General features: G+C 34.6%; 1 protein-coding gene across 1 annotated transcript in view; it reads right to left on the bottom strand.

Moving 5' to 3' along the window:
* LOC120782675 (T-complex protein 1 subunit eta-like) overlaps positions 1-14,062 on the bottom strand; it is a 33,042-nt gene extending 18,980 nt beyond the window's left edge. The window contains exon 1 of the mRNA XM_040115063.1: positions 13,966-14,062. Within this exon, the coding sequence (XP_039970997.1) occupies positions 13,966-14,062 (97 nt within the window). The remainder of the gene's footprint in view (positions 1-13,965) is intronic.
* Positions 14,063-16,148: the final 2,086 nt, after the last annotated feature.

The raw sequence follows: 16,148 nt of genomic DNA, 5'->3' as shown, positions 1-16,148 counted from the left end.
GCGCTTCACACTTTCACTTTCTTGATTTTTTGGTATGATGGTGTGACGCAAGTAAATAATCAGTGTTTAATTGATGACGAACCAACAAAGACTGGTGTTCCGCCTTTTGTGGATTTCTAATGTAAATAATTAATACTCGTAAGGTATAACTGTCATTTGTTGACATCACAAATTGGCCGAAGTTGCATGATTTCTTCTGCAGAAGAAGAGCAACGGCGCCACAGCAGCTGTTATTAGTGGGGAATGCTGTGCATTTCTCTTGAATTATGCAAAACAGTTAGCAGATTCACTCACCACTTAAGTGTGACAAACGAAATTTCGCTTGCTGCAGCAAAAAACTGTTTAGAAAAAATGAAAAAAAAAAACAAAAATTGAGATGATCACTACAAAGTGTTTGCTTTCGCAATTATCATGTTTACAACGGGTTTACAGCGAATTTCGATGTTTGTACAAATTTTGTAAGCATTTTCCACCGGCGCTTTTCGGCAGCAGCACAGCCGCCCGTAGAAGTGCTGCAATTGCAACCGCGCAGCATTCAACCGTTGCTGAACCAAATACATACAGGTACATATATTCATTGCCGTAATTCGACTTGCCAGCGTTTTAAGTGGCATGGATTGGTTTATTGTGGCGCTGCTGTAACTTTCTCACGCAGTCGACATGGGAATGTGTTAGTATTTATTGGCAATATCCATTGCTACTCATTTTCCATTTTTTTCAACAGAATTTCTTTTCCATTTCTGCTTATTTATAACATTATTGCTTAGCCCATTTCTTCATTTCTCCACACTTGAATTCTGCTTTTGCTCGGCATCTAATCATACCGCTCGCACATTAATGCCTCGGGCTATTAAAGTTGTAAGCATCCAGCGTGGAAGCAAAAAGCTTTACTTTACTTATTCTGCCCACTGTGGCAAACGGTGAACGCTTCGTGCTTCACCTTTTTGTGTGCGTTTGAAAGCTCGGCAATTTCACACGCTGCTACTGGAAGTTGGGCGTATACCTGAAGTAGTTGGGAACTCGTATGATTGACTGCTCAAAGGAAGATCAGTCATAAACACAAATCTACTGTTCTAATATGTGGACTGCAGCGTTGTATTTGTAGGGTTAATGCTTTCTCGGAAAGACCGTTTTGCAATGGGCGACTACAAGTGATTTACTTTTTTCTTAAATTCGTTTAATTTTTGCTAGGTATACGCTGAAGCAGAGTAAACTGTGCGGATAATGCTAGTAATAACGATTATTACAGTTAAGTGTATTCTACAATATTAATCATTATTTTCAATTTGTGCGAAGAAAACGAACGTAAGTGTGGTGATAGTGGTTTTCCCGCTTATCGCAGGAATAATAAGCAAATTACATGAAGTAACTCAATATTTTTTTATTTAAAAAGAAATTTTTGAACTTTTCTCTTACATAAGATTTCGAAATTCATCTTTAATAAGCTAACTGCATATCTATTACTTGGGTGGTCATGTATTTAACGCCAAGAAACGTTCTTTGCAACAGCAAGCGATTTTCGAGAGATTAATGAAAAAATCGAAAATTCTTCGGCTTCGTTTGGAATAGCTGGCGTTCAACGCTTAAATTTAGGCACGCAAAGTATAAGTTACAAATATACAAAATCACAAAATCATTCCCAGCCTTGTTTTACAAATAAATGTGAATTGCATTTCCAAATCCTTTGGAGAAAAGTGCACCGGCTGCAGCAAACTAATAATAAATGATCGCAAGCTCACAGGAGCTACTTTTGCCTTCATGCAACCGGTATGTTTGTTTTTATTTGTGTCTCGTACATTTAGCAGACGAAATTGCAAGTGCCGCTGTAATCGTAGCAGCCGCCGCTGGGTGAAAGTAAATAAATTGCAAAATACTCTTGCCAATATTTACTTAGGGGGCGCTAAAGCACGACGCGGGCTCTGAACTAAATCAAGCAAATGGTGGCAAGCGAGCAGGAAAAATATATGCGAGTACATAAATGCCTGTTATAACGGCAAAAGAAGCATAAACATTTACCTGTGGCAGTGCATTGACAGAAACGAACAAGTGAGCCGCTCATATACATAGCTCTGTAGTATGTTTAGTAACTATGTACATACATATATGCACGCTGGTGTGTGCCGCAATAGAAGTGAGCGGTGCAAACACAATCTAAATGAAGTTTAATTTAAACTCAGCTAATTTTGGATGCTGTAACTGTCAGTACAAAGTATGCAAATTGTGTGGGAATTGAAATTTGCAAAACTCCGTTTAATTCTTGTGCTTTGAAAGGCGTTAAAATATACTTATTTATAAGCGTCTCTCACAATTAGCACGCCAAAGCAAGAAATACCATAAATACGCATTTTGTATATTAAAATTGATTTTTATGCAAATAGGCGCACATTTCGGGCTTTGGCAAGCACATTTGCGTTTATTTTTAACTTTAATGCACTAACTAAAATACCGAACAAACTCGCTGTGTGGACCAAACGTTTGCCTTGCTGCGCAACATCAGCAGCAGCACCGCAACGCGACGACAATGACATTTGCCAAGCTTCTTTGATGTTCAACGCTGTCGCGTTGGCAGTGTGTTATATTTATTGTTGCATTGTGTAATTATGGCGGCAAAAATGCAAATATTACCACGTCAATGCAGCTGATTGCTTTTGGCGCGAACATTTTTCGAAAGTGCGACTATTAAGTCATACCGGTACACACATACAAATATGTACATACATACATACATATACATATATGTATTATGGAGCGCTTTAATTTACATACATACATATGTGCATATGTGTCTTGCATCTGTCGACAATTTGTTTGCGAATGCACTTGGCTGTCGCCGCAGTAAGCGCCGCAAAAAAGAGGGGGCTCAAAATCGTTTGATTGTAAATTGGCTGCCGCGTTGAAATCGATTCCGAATTTGTTGTAAAAACGAAGATTGAAGTAGAAAACAAAAATAATAATAAAATATAAATGTTGAAGAAATTATGCCGCCAAATTAAAGACTCAAAGTAATCGCTTAGTAAAATTCCTACAATAAGGATGTCAAATACATACATATGTATATCTAAAAATAATTTTCAGAACTCCATGCCATTACTATTAAAGCCAAATTACTGGCGACCAATTTGTGGTCCACACTCTAAAATTATAGGGATGATCATACGTCCGAAGACAACGTCAAACCACCAAGAGTATAATTTTACGAGATTTTTCTTATGAAATATGAATCATATATTATATATATAAATTAAGAATTTAATCGAATAAATATCGAAATTCGAAAAATTAAAAAAAAAAATGTTCATCCAAATCGGTTTCAAAATAAAAAAATTCAATTTTTGCCTTAAATAAATGAAAATTTTATTGCAAAAATTTAAAATAGTTATAAATTAAAAAAAATTCTTTCGAAAAGAAAAGTTAAACATTTAATTCTGAACATCGAATTTCGAAAAATTTCAAAAAATATTGAAATCCAAAAATCGGTTTCAAAATAAAATATGAAAATTTTATTGACAAATTAAAAAAATAAATTTTAAATCCCAAAAATCGGGTTCGAAATCAAAAATTAAAAATTTTATCCTAAATATCTAAATTCGAAAAGTTCGGTAATTTTCGATCCAAAAATCGATTTCTAAATTTACTTTAAATAATAAATTTACATTTTCGCCCTAAATAAACCAAATATGAAAATGTTATTGAAAAATTAAAAACAATTTTAAATTTCAAAAATCAGGTTTCGTAAACAAATACGAAAAATTTAATCCTAAATACCGGTTTGAAAAATTATAAAAAATTTTCAAAACCCACAATCGGTTTCCAAATAAAAAATGAAAATTTTGTAAAAAATAGTGTTTCGAAGTCAAAAATGATAAAATTAATCTTAGATACCCAAAAAATACCGAAATTCAAAAAATCACAAAAAAATTTCAAATCCAAAAAACGGTTTTAGAGTAAAAAATGAAAATTTTTATCTTAAATACCAATTCAAAAAACTACAAACAATTTTCCAAACCAAAAATCGGTTGCGAAATAAAAGGCTTAAATTTTAGGCTCAAACAATCGGTTTCGAAATAAAAATGAAAATTTTATAAAAAATAAAGTTTTTATCCCAAAAATACGGTTTAGAAATCAAAACCTACCGAAATTCGAAAAATTAAAAAAAAATTCAAATCTAAAAATCGATTTCGAAATAAAAATACAAAATGTTGCCCTAAATAAATTGAAAAGTAAAAAAAAATATTTATTTCCAAAAATCGGTATCGTAATAAAAATGTAAATTTGTATTAATCTTAAATACCGGATTGAAAAAAATAAAAAAAATTAATCACAATTTATAATTGAAAATTAACAAAATTATGTTATTGAATTTTAAATCATTTCGCGCTTGTGTAGTTCATGTTTTACCATTTGAGTTAGTTTTTGAAAAAATAAAGCTTATTTTTAATAACCTATCAACATCTTTATGGATCTTATTTAAAGTAAATATTTTCTTAGCTTTTTTAAATTTTATTACTTCTAGTTATAGTATAACTATAGTTTTTCACTTAGTAATATGAAAAGATACAAATAATTGCAACTTTTATATAAAAAAAATATAAATGGAGTAGCATTTTATGAATTAAAAAATATTTTATCAATTTTTAGTTATAATTTTGAGACTAAAAATTGAATTTTTAAATTTTATTTACATTTTCAATTTTACTACCGTTTTCGGATTTATCGATTTTTGAATTTTCCGATTTTTGAATTAAAAAATTTATTTTCAAACCAAAATTGTACACACTTGTTGCTGCTACGACTTTTGAAGAAACCCCGCAGCTTTCGATGCACTCGAATGCACTTACACTAACATAAATATATATATGTATACATTTACAAACGTATGCACTTGCATACGCAATGCAAACATATCGACCGGGTATTGAAAAGGCGGCTACACTGCAGCCCACCGTGCACGTGCAGCAATATCAATGGCGAGCCAAGCTGCAACAATTACTGCATGCGGCAGACCAAATGTCGAACACAGCCGGGCAATAAGATAACGGCTTGGAAAAAAGTTGTAAATCTCAAATTGATTATGTGCCGCTCACCAACCGTTCGGTAACTGCCGTCTTTGTCCGTAATGACTGTGGCATTAACCATTGTTGTTATTGCCGGCGATTTGGTAAATATTTTCACTTTTCAGAGTAAAAGTAAAACTGTTACTTGCCACCGCCACTACCGGGTAACAGCAAGCGGCTTTGCTTACTTCACACCACACGTACACTCTTTACACAGCTACTCCGCTCTGCCTCTCTGCCACCACACAGCGATTCATGTGCAATACCCGCCGTTTGCATATACATATAACTACACCCGAGTGTAAATATATATAGTACATATGTATATGCTTCATATGCTATTTGTGCAAATACAAAAGTGTGTTTGTTGGTTTTTGCAATATTTATGAAGTTGCTTTAACGCCGCTGCCCACAGCTTGCTGTGCGGTGCGGTAATCCACGTAAGGTGGAAGGTTGATTTATGTGATTTTCATGCCAGTCACTGTCGCTAAAATAAAAAAGGAAAATAATTAAGATATTGCGTTCCCGACATTTTAATGCTGCAACTTGCCACTTGCCTGCTGTAATGCGCCAGATTCATCGCCGAAATTGGCTCGATTCAATTTTGATAAAAACGTAATTTGACTCATTTCAGCCACATAAAAAGCATCCGTATAGATTCCAAAGGGTTATATAATCTTCAAAGTAGTGAAAGTCTATTCAATTAGGGGCATTAAACCAGGTTGTTTATACACTTAATACCGCATCTGATTGATTTGTTAAGCAATGAGAATTTGACTAAATTTAAAGAGCGTCGGAAGACGCTTCGTGGTGAAGCAAACTCAAATTAAGAGAGCTCTGCATACACCGAAACAAATGGTAGTCCGATGGTGCAAAGTCAGGGTTATATGTTGGATGCATCAAAACTCCCCAGCCAAGCTCTTCCAGTTTTTGCCGGGTCATCAAAGTTGTGCGTTTTCTAGCGTTGTCCTGATGGAAAACAAACCCCTTTTGTTTGATCAGTTCTGGCTGTTTTTTTTCGATTGCTTGTTTCAATCTCATCAGTTGTTGAGAGTAAAATGTAGAATCAATCGTTCGACCAGACTGAAACAGCTCATAGTAGATGATCCAATCCCACTAAACACTCAGCATAACCTTCTGAGTCGTCAATGCTGGCTTTGCGACCATTTGTTGAGCTGAAACCATGATCTTTTTTGCACATTATTGTCGTATTTTATTCACTTTTCGTATCCTGTTACCATTCGCTTCAAAAATGGTTCGATTTCATCTCGTTTCAGCAAAGAATCGCTGATGTTACTTCGCTCCACTAAATTTTCTACAGACAGTGCATGTGGTACCCAAACATCGAGCTGTTTTTTTTAGCCAGCTCCTTTTAAATGGTTCAAAACCGTTTGATGATGAATGTTAAGTTCCTTAGCGATGTCATGGCAGCTTATGTGACGGTCCTGGTCAATATTTTCCATAATTTCATCGACTTTTGCAACGATAGGTCGACCAGAGCGAGGTGCATCTTTCACATCGAAATCGGAGACATACAAGTATGCCTGCAACAACATCTATTGACAAAATACGAAAAGACTTTTTCGACTACCGAATATATTCTTAATAGAGTTTCCGACGTTTGCTTCTAGTTGCTAGAAACTTCGCTGCAAACTTAACACACGCTGTTCTGAATATAAAAACCAGGCTTCGACCTAGAAAGACTTTACACTTTCCATTTAAATCTTACACCATACAATTTACTATACAGAAAAAGCGGGCTTAGCTAATTATAAACCTTAGCAGTGAGTTGAGACCTCATAGATATATAAACTACACGCTCATTTCTAGATAAGGGCACTTGTTAAGCAGTTGTTCGCTCACTCCAGCGATTTAAGTTTGAATTTGGTGCAGTCAACGCCTGTAAATGGTCGCAGCAAGCGACTGTGGCGGTTAGTGTAACTGCCGCATAAAACGTGGACATGACTAACATGACTTTTTTGCCCGTTACCCGTAGTCAACAAACCAGCCAAACAACACACCAAACAATGGTAATAACCACGTCGAAGAGCAGACCACGCCGCAAAACACCGAAATGCACTTGAACTCGTTAATGAACTTTGCTGCCGCACTCGATGCAACATTTCACGTTGCGATGGTGCGACAGCGCTCAGCCGTGGGTCAAATGCAGCTACGACACGGGCTCGAATGGCCCGAAATCCAGCGCAAGTGTATCACTGTTTCGGCGGCTTTGTGCCAGCTGCAGGGCACGCACGCCGAAGTTTAGACATTCGTTGCGGTCTCTTTTATTGCTGCCATTACAACAGTTACGCGGCCATTGTTGTTGTTTTTGTTGTTGCATTTAACTGCTTGCTGCGCTGGCTGCTTGTCGTCGCGAGTTTTAAAAGAAAATTTTATGTGACCACAGGCCGAAGTGAAATGGTAAGCAAGCGAAGTAGGCGGCGATAAACAAGGCAGCAGCAGCAACAAATGTGACGACGCCTTGCACCACGACTTTACGACTTTAAAGTAGTGCAGCAGTGCACGTGTAGACTGCAATGAGCGCAAATTATGTGTTTCTGGCACTTGGGGGCCTTTGAATATTTCGTGGCTAATTGTTAATTCGTAGGAAATGCGCCCGAGCAATTGCAGTGCAGGGCCAATATAAGGTGACTGGGCTGCGTAATTTGAGTGTGAGAAATGTAATTTAATTTTATTTTATTTTCACAACAATTTTGTACATGTCAAAGCACACACATACATGCACAAACAGCTATGTAAACATAAAATAATAAAAACAAATTAATACGCGTTAATATAAAGAACACACTAGGCTAGAAAGCCTCTCGGCGCCGAGTCATTGCCTTGTACTTGAAATTCAATTCGCGCTTAGGATCGTCGTCCCGCCAATGAGCGCACGAGTTCAGTGGCTTTCCGGTGAAAAGCGACACCAGAGCACTTACAACAATTGCTTTATGTTCTCTGGCGACACTATGCCACAAATGCAGCGCTGGGCGGCGGAGCGCCGATCTGTGAGATATGCAACATTATGCGAATATGTTTGGTATTAAAAAATGAGTGCTGTTGTACAGTGCATTCGAATAAGAATGATATGATTTCTTTTCAAAGAAATAAAAAACTTACTAATTGTTAAGGAAAAGGTCGAATGCTGCGATGTTGTTGTTGATATTAAGCTTTCAAGCTAATAAGCCGCTGCCAAGCGCGCAAAAAGGATGCCAGGAAGACTTATTATGAAGCAAACCACTTGCAGTTTTTTGAAACTGAATTATGAAATTTGTTCTTATTTACTATGAAAACAATTTTGTCAGTATTTAAGGGTTTCTTCGAGCCAAAAACGACATATTTTTTTAAGAACAAAAAAATATTTTTTTGAAACTTTTTATTATTCCAATGATTGATTTTACAAAGGTTTGTTGAAAATCTCAAAGGAAAATATTCAACAGTCGGCCATTACGACGTCATTTCAAGCAATTCTTCGGCAAAATGGTCTTCTGCGTGGATCGCAGTACATCTTGCAGGATCATCTGAAAAAAAAACAAAAGTTTTGTTAAAATTTCTCGATATTTTGTGTTTTAGGTATCGAGCGAAGGAGAAAAAGTGAAAATTTTTAATTTTGGCAGACGTTTTTTTTACAAAAAAGCAACATTTTTGGTGAATATTTTTCGAATTTTGTTTTTTTAATTGTTGTAATTAAACAAAAACAATACTTCATGCAAGACTTTGCAAATTATATCTTGAAGAACTGTGCGGCATTTTATTAAGATTTGGCTGAGTAGTTCGCGAGAAATCTTGACAGCAGACTTTGAAGATATAATTTCGAGAAAAAGGCGTTTAAAGGTGGCGCACATAGCCTAGCTAGCCTCGAGCGCACAAGTTTTCAAGGCTGTATCTTCGAAACTCCGAGTAATAGTTTTTTATCAACTTGAAAATTTAGGACAATATTCTAGAGATTTTGTCGAATTTAGTAGGACAAAAAATTTTGATTTTTTCAAAACTTTAAACAAAATCAATTCTTCATTCAAGACTTTGTATCTTATATTTCAGAGACCTTTAGTTGGCGAGAAATCTAAAGAACCGACTTTGAAAGCATAGTTTCGTGAAAAAGGCGTTTTAAGTGAGCCTGCAACTACTCAAGACTGATGAAACCGTGTGTACCCTTAAGGCAATGTCTAGAGAAGATGACATAGAGAATTTGATTTGCAAATGAGATTTCTTATTTTTTCTAATTTGTAAAATTAATGAAGGCAATAACAGCAAGTGTCAGATTGCCTTGATTTGAAGTAAATACTCGAAGCTTAAGTCAAGGGCTTAAGATACTCAGAACTTTTAAACACATAAAACCGTTTTAATTTGCTATACTTTCCAGACTCGCTTCTAGCTATTTTAATACACCTCGTGAAGAATCTTTGACGACGTTAGAACTATTAGTCAAAACCATGTGATCTAACTCATGAATCAAAAGCCTTCAAGCAAATGGCTTATTGGCTTATGCCCGCTATGCAAGCCCATATCTATTCTTTACACCATAAAAGCGACTGCAAACCACAGCCTGAACCATAAACTACAGCCTGAACGATGTTCAAGTATTTTATGGCATTATTCTATACTTCAGACTGTCCGTCTGTCTGTCGGTCTCTCCACTCATATGCACATCAACAATAGTTTTGCATTCGTATGTCTATTTGTGGCTTTTGTTGTTGCCACCTGGTAGGTTCAACCGCAAATATTTACCTCTGCCATACTCTGCATACCCACACACACATTTGTATATATATGTACTTATGTGCACTGCATTATACAATTCTCAAAACAAAAACAATAAAGGTATCATCGTTGCTGTCTCCGTTAAAGATATTATATTCTAACAGCGCGCGCTGAGCTATCGAGAAGTCACTCACAGACGCTTGCAGAGCAAACACTTATGGATACAGCACGCAAAATAGGAGAAAATACGACTTTTCCCGCGTCTCCTTAGTTTGCCAGCTAGCAATAAAAGGTAACTACACTCGCTTGTTATGACTTAGAATTGCATACCGTGCAACATATCGAACGGACAGCGGCGCAGACAGCCAGCCAAAGCGTAAATGTATCGCTAACTTCCCGCACTGCTACACACTTATGCCTCTACGCATGCGTATATTTACTGCCATTATTGCCATATGTAGTTACATACCTACAATTGTTTTATCATTGCAAAGTGTTGCATATGTGTGTGTGTGCAAGAAATGATGGGCATGTGGTGCAAATACTCAGAACTACAGATACAGATTTACGGTTATGACTTGATTTACTTAGGCCAATCTTGAGCAGCGCGTTGGAAAAACCTCCAGCGTACCTTTGCTGCTACTGTTGTTGTTGGCTTGATTGTTGGGCTATTTTTCTTGCGCATGCGTAACAGTTCACTGACTTCTAACGGCAAGCCTGAGCGTGTGGGGCAACGGCGATTGCAGTTTTGACATTTAGCACTTCCGGGTTCATGAGAATTATGCCTCTTCTTGGGAAAATGCTGAAATGCGCCGAATTTATGAGGCATATAAATATAAAATAAGTAATTTTAAATAAAATAATAAAATGCCATAGACTATATTTTTCTATTTTTAATATGGATTTGATGGAAACTGAAACTGTTGGCAGCCAAAATAATGATGCTGCCTTCACTGGCGGTAACTTTTGGAACTCAAAAGTCAGACCATGATTACCTATTCAAATCTAAATGACCTGCAGCAGTTAGAATTGGTAACTCTAGTGTCAATTTACAAGCAATTTTACGTTGAATCCATCAGCGAAAATCAAGCCAACATCGCTCATAGTTGCAATTTAAGCCAAAATAAGTGAAATTCTTTAATTAATGTTAGCCACATTGTTGTTGTTAAAAAGTAGAAGCATATTTGTTGTTATGTTGACTATTTGCTTTCGAAACACCAGCAGCATACCAAATGTTGCAGCCTTGTATTGCCGCCAATTGCTTTCTTCTATTTTGCATTGTCTGTCTGACTTTTGTGGGCTTTGTTGCATGCGCCTACTTTGCTTCTACAGATTTTATTGACACTTTCCTCATAGACGCTTGAAAAGCCAACTTTCGTTGTTTGTTTTGATTGTGCTTACTTCAGTTAGTTGGCAAGTTGCAACTTCTATTTAGCTTCGAAATTCGTTTAAGAATTGAATGTATGACAAAACTTACTAAAACCAAAGTAAAGAAGCAAGTTGGATTCAAGGTTTTGGAACTACCTGGTGGATTTTCCAATGTAGACTATTTAACGTGCCATGCTAAATAATTACTGTTGCAAATAACAGTTCGTTTGGTTTTTTACTGCTATTTTCGAGCGTTTTTATTAATACAAAACATGTGCGAACGTGTTGTGGACTTGAGTTTCGCTCGCGAGTTCAATGTGAAATTGGTTAGGTGGCACTAGCGCATGCAAAATGTGTTACAAGGAGGGAAGGCTGCCAGTTCAAGTATAGAGGTCGAAAGACCTTCTATTGTAGACATGTATATAAAGAGAGATTGTACATATATAATTTTTTTGAACGGTGATGAATCAATATTTATTTATTTGTAAATTATTTTTGTGTGTAAATATTTTTTTTTTAAATTTTTTTTGCAAATTATTTTTTTTTTGTAAATATTTTTTTTTACTAAATTATTATTTTTTGTTGTAAATTATTTTTTTAAATTATTATTTTTTTTGTAAATAATTGTTTTTTGTAAATTATTTTTTTGTTGATTCTTTTGTTTTGTAAATTATTTTTTTTTTGTAAACTTTTTTTTTGTAAATTATTATTTTTTTGTAAATAATTGTTGTTTGTAAATTATTTTTTCTTTGTAAATTTTTTTTTTTGTAAATTATTTTTTTTGTAAATAATTTTTTTTTGTAAATTATGTTGTTTAATTATTTTTGTTTTGTAAATAATTGTTTTTTGTAAATTGTTTTTTTTTTTTTGCAAATTATTTTTTTTTCATAAATAATTTTTTTTGTAAATTATTTTTTTGCAAATTTTTTTTTAATTATTTTTTTTTTTTTTGGAAATTACGTTTTTGTGTAAATTATTTATTTTTGTTATTTGTTTTTTTGTAAATTATTTTTTTGATCCCCGCACATGCATTTATAACGTTTATTAAAAAGCAAGCAAATCCACAACATTCTTTCGTTCAAAAGTGCAATTATTTTGTTGTTGTTGTTGTAATTTGCGTTCAATTGTTGGCGGAAAAACACAATTAATTGAATGTTACTGTTGCCAAGCAAACAAAAAATTAGTCTAAACAAACTCGTAAGTGATTGAATAATCCAACGGAGAAAAAATCAGAAGACTTAAGCGACAAACCTTCATTCAGATAGGGCTTTTTGTTAGAAACTTCTACAAAATTCTACTTCTTGACGTGGTAAAAGGTGAATTTTGATATGTACATTCATGTAAGTAAATATGTTCAGACTTACGTATATATGTATATACAGTTATACATATACATTTGTATAATACATAACTATCATCAACCATATATTGCACTGAATAGGGTATTTTAAATTTGCTACAATGATTTTCAGCATCCAACAGGAAACGACGTAGTATATGCATGGTAAATGATATGTATATAAAGCAAACAACAAATATAAATTATCTGCGTGACGAGCTGAGTGGTTTCAACCGTGACCATCTGTATATTAGCGAAATAGTCCCTCATTTTTCGAAATCTCTAACTGAAATTTTGTAAAAGTTCCTTACACCCAGAGAAACTGCTTATTTGTTACAACTGCCGGTATCGAACCATTCTTGCTTATAGCTGCAATACAAACTGACTGATCAAAATGAAGTTCTTGTATGGAAAAGTTGGTTATTTGCTAATATATTTGAATGAAATTTGGCAAAGATTGTTGTCAAAAGCAGCGCTCTAATCTCAGAGTATACTATTTAGATCGAACTACTATAACATATAGTGTATGGCAGCTGACCATATACTGATCTACAAAAATCAAGATAAAGTACTTTTTATAACCTTTTATGCTATAAAACCTGCATCTATGTAGGGTATTATAGCTTCGATGTTGCCAAAGTTAACTTTTTCTCTTCTTTAAACGAAATATGCATTGTTTCTAATATAACATATACATACATACAATAAAAATAATTATTTAAATTAAATTCAACACATTTGAAAGCTGGCTTGCTTAATAAACACCCATAATCAGTTAATCAATGTGTGCTAAGAATAGCGTCATTTACTATTCGCGCGGTAGCTCATCTGCTTGTGTGTTCTAATAGAGCTGAAGCAACCTTGCGCCAACTCATTTGTGTGGAGCCTTAAAAGGCTGTACAAACAACGTGCTTGCGTCTGCGCGCTACCAACAAGCAATGCGTTGCAAAAATATAAAATATATAGTATAAAGCAGTAGTTATGGTGAATGATGAATTTTTATTGCCTAATGCATAATTTAGCGCTGACACTGGTTTATAGTGTCTACACCCACTACCATGAGTACGACTCCTACTACCGCTGCCAGTTAGGTTGACCATTTTTGGGCGGTGAGGTTTCACTTTCTGAACAGTGGCTAATAAGTCGGCTGCAAAATATAGCAAAGCAGCATGTGTGCTATTTTTTTTAATTTTTCGCGCTGATTTGCTATTAAGTTTTGTCAAGTCCTGCCTATGCTTAATAAAAATTGACCATAATATTTATAAGGGCTCCACTTGCAAGTGAAAAAACGCTTTTTTTTGTGATTTTTTTTTTGTTTTGAAGAAGCATTTTATTTAATAAATAAATAAAATATGAGCATTTGCAGAATTTCATATACTTTCTTTGGCTATTTATTTTAAAAAATGTTGGAATCCCTTAACCTTATAACCGAAAACCGCTTTTCTGTGAAAAATGCACACTTCAGCTAAAAATATTGAAATCATTGTCACAATCATATACCTTCGGTCATAACCTGCCAGCTATGTCTAAGAAGCTCGTATGAACGTTCGAACTCGAGCAGTATGAGCGTTTCATAGAACTTTTCCTCCTCAATCATTTTTTCAATTAATCTCATAACTCCGAAATGTTGGCGAATCGTTTAAAAATTTTCGGAGAATGTTCGAAAATGTATGTACAATCGATTAGGAGTGCACCACACCTCGATAATCTAAGGAACCTGTCAACATAACCTTAATTTTTGACCTGCTGGGAGGTGGTTTTTTTCGACTTGTGCTCACCTTTGCCGCGATATCAAGCTAATTGAACTTTTGTTTTGTTGTCATGATATCCTGATAGTCGGAAAATATTGTTTCACAAATTTTCAATTTGAACTAAAAAGTCTTACTATTTATTGCCCGCAGCTATTTACTTGCGATTTACTTTAAGTATCGTTTCAATGTTTTATTTTTTTTTTAGAATTTTCGCAAATTCAATTGACAGTGGCGCTGCTGAAATCCAAAACGTGGAGAAAGTCAGACAGTCATAAATGGAAGTATTTCTAAATATGTATTTACATTTTGCTTTTCATAAAAGAATTCTTAATAATTTCGGCAAATAAAACGACAATATTCTTACACTTCAAATAGATTGTCCCAAATTTTCGCATCAAAAGCTATTGTGTAAATATACTCGTAAGCACATATGTATCTATGTGTAAGTAAGTCAACAAAAGCCTCTTTATATGCGGCTTTCGCATTTTACGCCGGCTAATTGCTGTGCGTTCCATGCTTTTATTGTGTTTTGTTTGGTCTTTGCATTTTAACATTTTTATTCGCCAACACAGTTGTCAATTGTGGCAGGTACGCGCTTATGCATACATATGTATGTGTGCGTATTTGGCTAATAGCAGCACATGCACCCATTGACACTTCATTTACTCTTTGGACCAATGTACTGAGTGTGGACTGGTGAACTGAGTCTGTCAGTAATTTAGTGATAATGTTACGTGACCTTAATATCAGTAGTGTAATAAAACGGTAAAAAACAACAACAAATAATACAACTATATGTGTTTGTATGTTTGTGTGTGTGTGTGTAAGAAATAAAATAACTTAATTTGCGCAATTAAAGTTCAAAAGGTTGTACTCTTATATGAGAGCTGTTTTTTTTTAGTGTTTGTATGTTAACGCGTATGGAACGTCATTATGTGGCACACTTAGTGATATAAATAGAGTACATACATACATATGTGTGGGTATGTTACACTATTCAACATATTAAAGTAAAATTTTCCGACTGATGTGCTAAGAGGTTTGGGATTTTTGAGGTGTTTTGACTTCAAATTTTTTATTTATTTTTAATTTTAGTGAATGGTGCTACTTTGACTCCTACAGCCCTTGACCAAAAACAAAAAAATTCTACGGTTTTGAAAATCTGTTTATCATTTTCAGTTTTAGCAACCCAAAATTAACAAGAAATAGCGTCAAACATCACAATCGACTGTGAACTAGTGTTTTTATACTGTCTGACTGCCGGCCTATCTGTAGATACGCGAACTAGTCCTTCAGTGTTTGAGATATCGATATGAAATTTTGCACACGTTCTTACCTCCCTAAGAAGCTGATTATTTGTCGGAACCACCGATATCGGACAACTATAGCATATAGCTGTCATACAAACTGAACGATCAAACTTAAGTACTTATATGGAAAACTTTTTTAAGTGAAGAGATATCTGCATGAAATTTGACATGAATTATTGTTCAAGACAACGAAACAATCTCTCATGAAATCGTTCAATTTGAATCACTATAGCGTATAGCTGCCATACAAACAGATCAGTATATATCGAGTACTTGTATGGAAAGCTTGTTTATGTGACGAGATATCTTCACGAAATTTGGTGTTTATTATTTTTCATAATAATACTACAATCTTCGAAGAATATGTTCAGATTCGACCGTTATAACATATAGCTGCCATACAAACTGAACGAACAAAATCAAGTGCTTCTATGGAAAATTTTTTTATATGAGGAGATATCTCCATGAAATTTGGCACTGATTATTATCCAAGACATCTAAACATTATCTGATGAAATTGTTCAGTTTGGACAACAATAGCATATAGCTGACATACAAACAGACTGTTCAAAACCGCGATATACATTTTTTTATACTATTTAATGCCATAAGAAATGCATCT

Source organism: Bactrocera tryoni, chromosome 1 (genome assembly GCF_016617805.1).
Source record: "Bactrocera tryoni isolate S06 chromosome 1, CSIRO_BtryS06_freeze2, whole genome shotgun sequence".
Taxonomy (NCBI): domain Eukaryota; kingdom Metazoa; phylum Arthropoda; class Insecta; order Diptera; family Tephritidae; genus Bactrocera; species Bactrocera tryoni.
The sequence above is the reverse complement of the archived record's forward strand: the minus strand, read 5'-3'. Positions and strand labels throughout refer to the sequence as shown.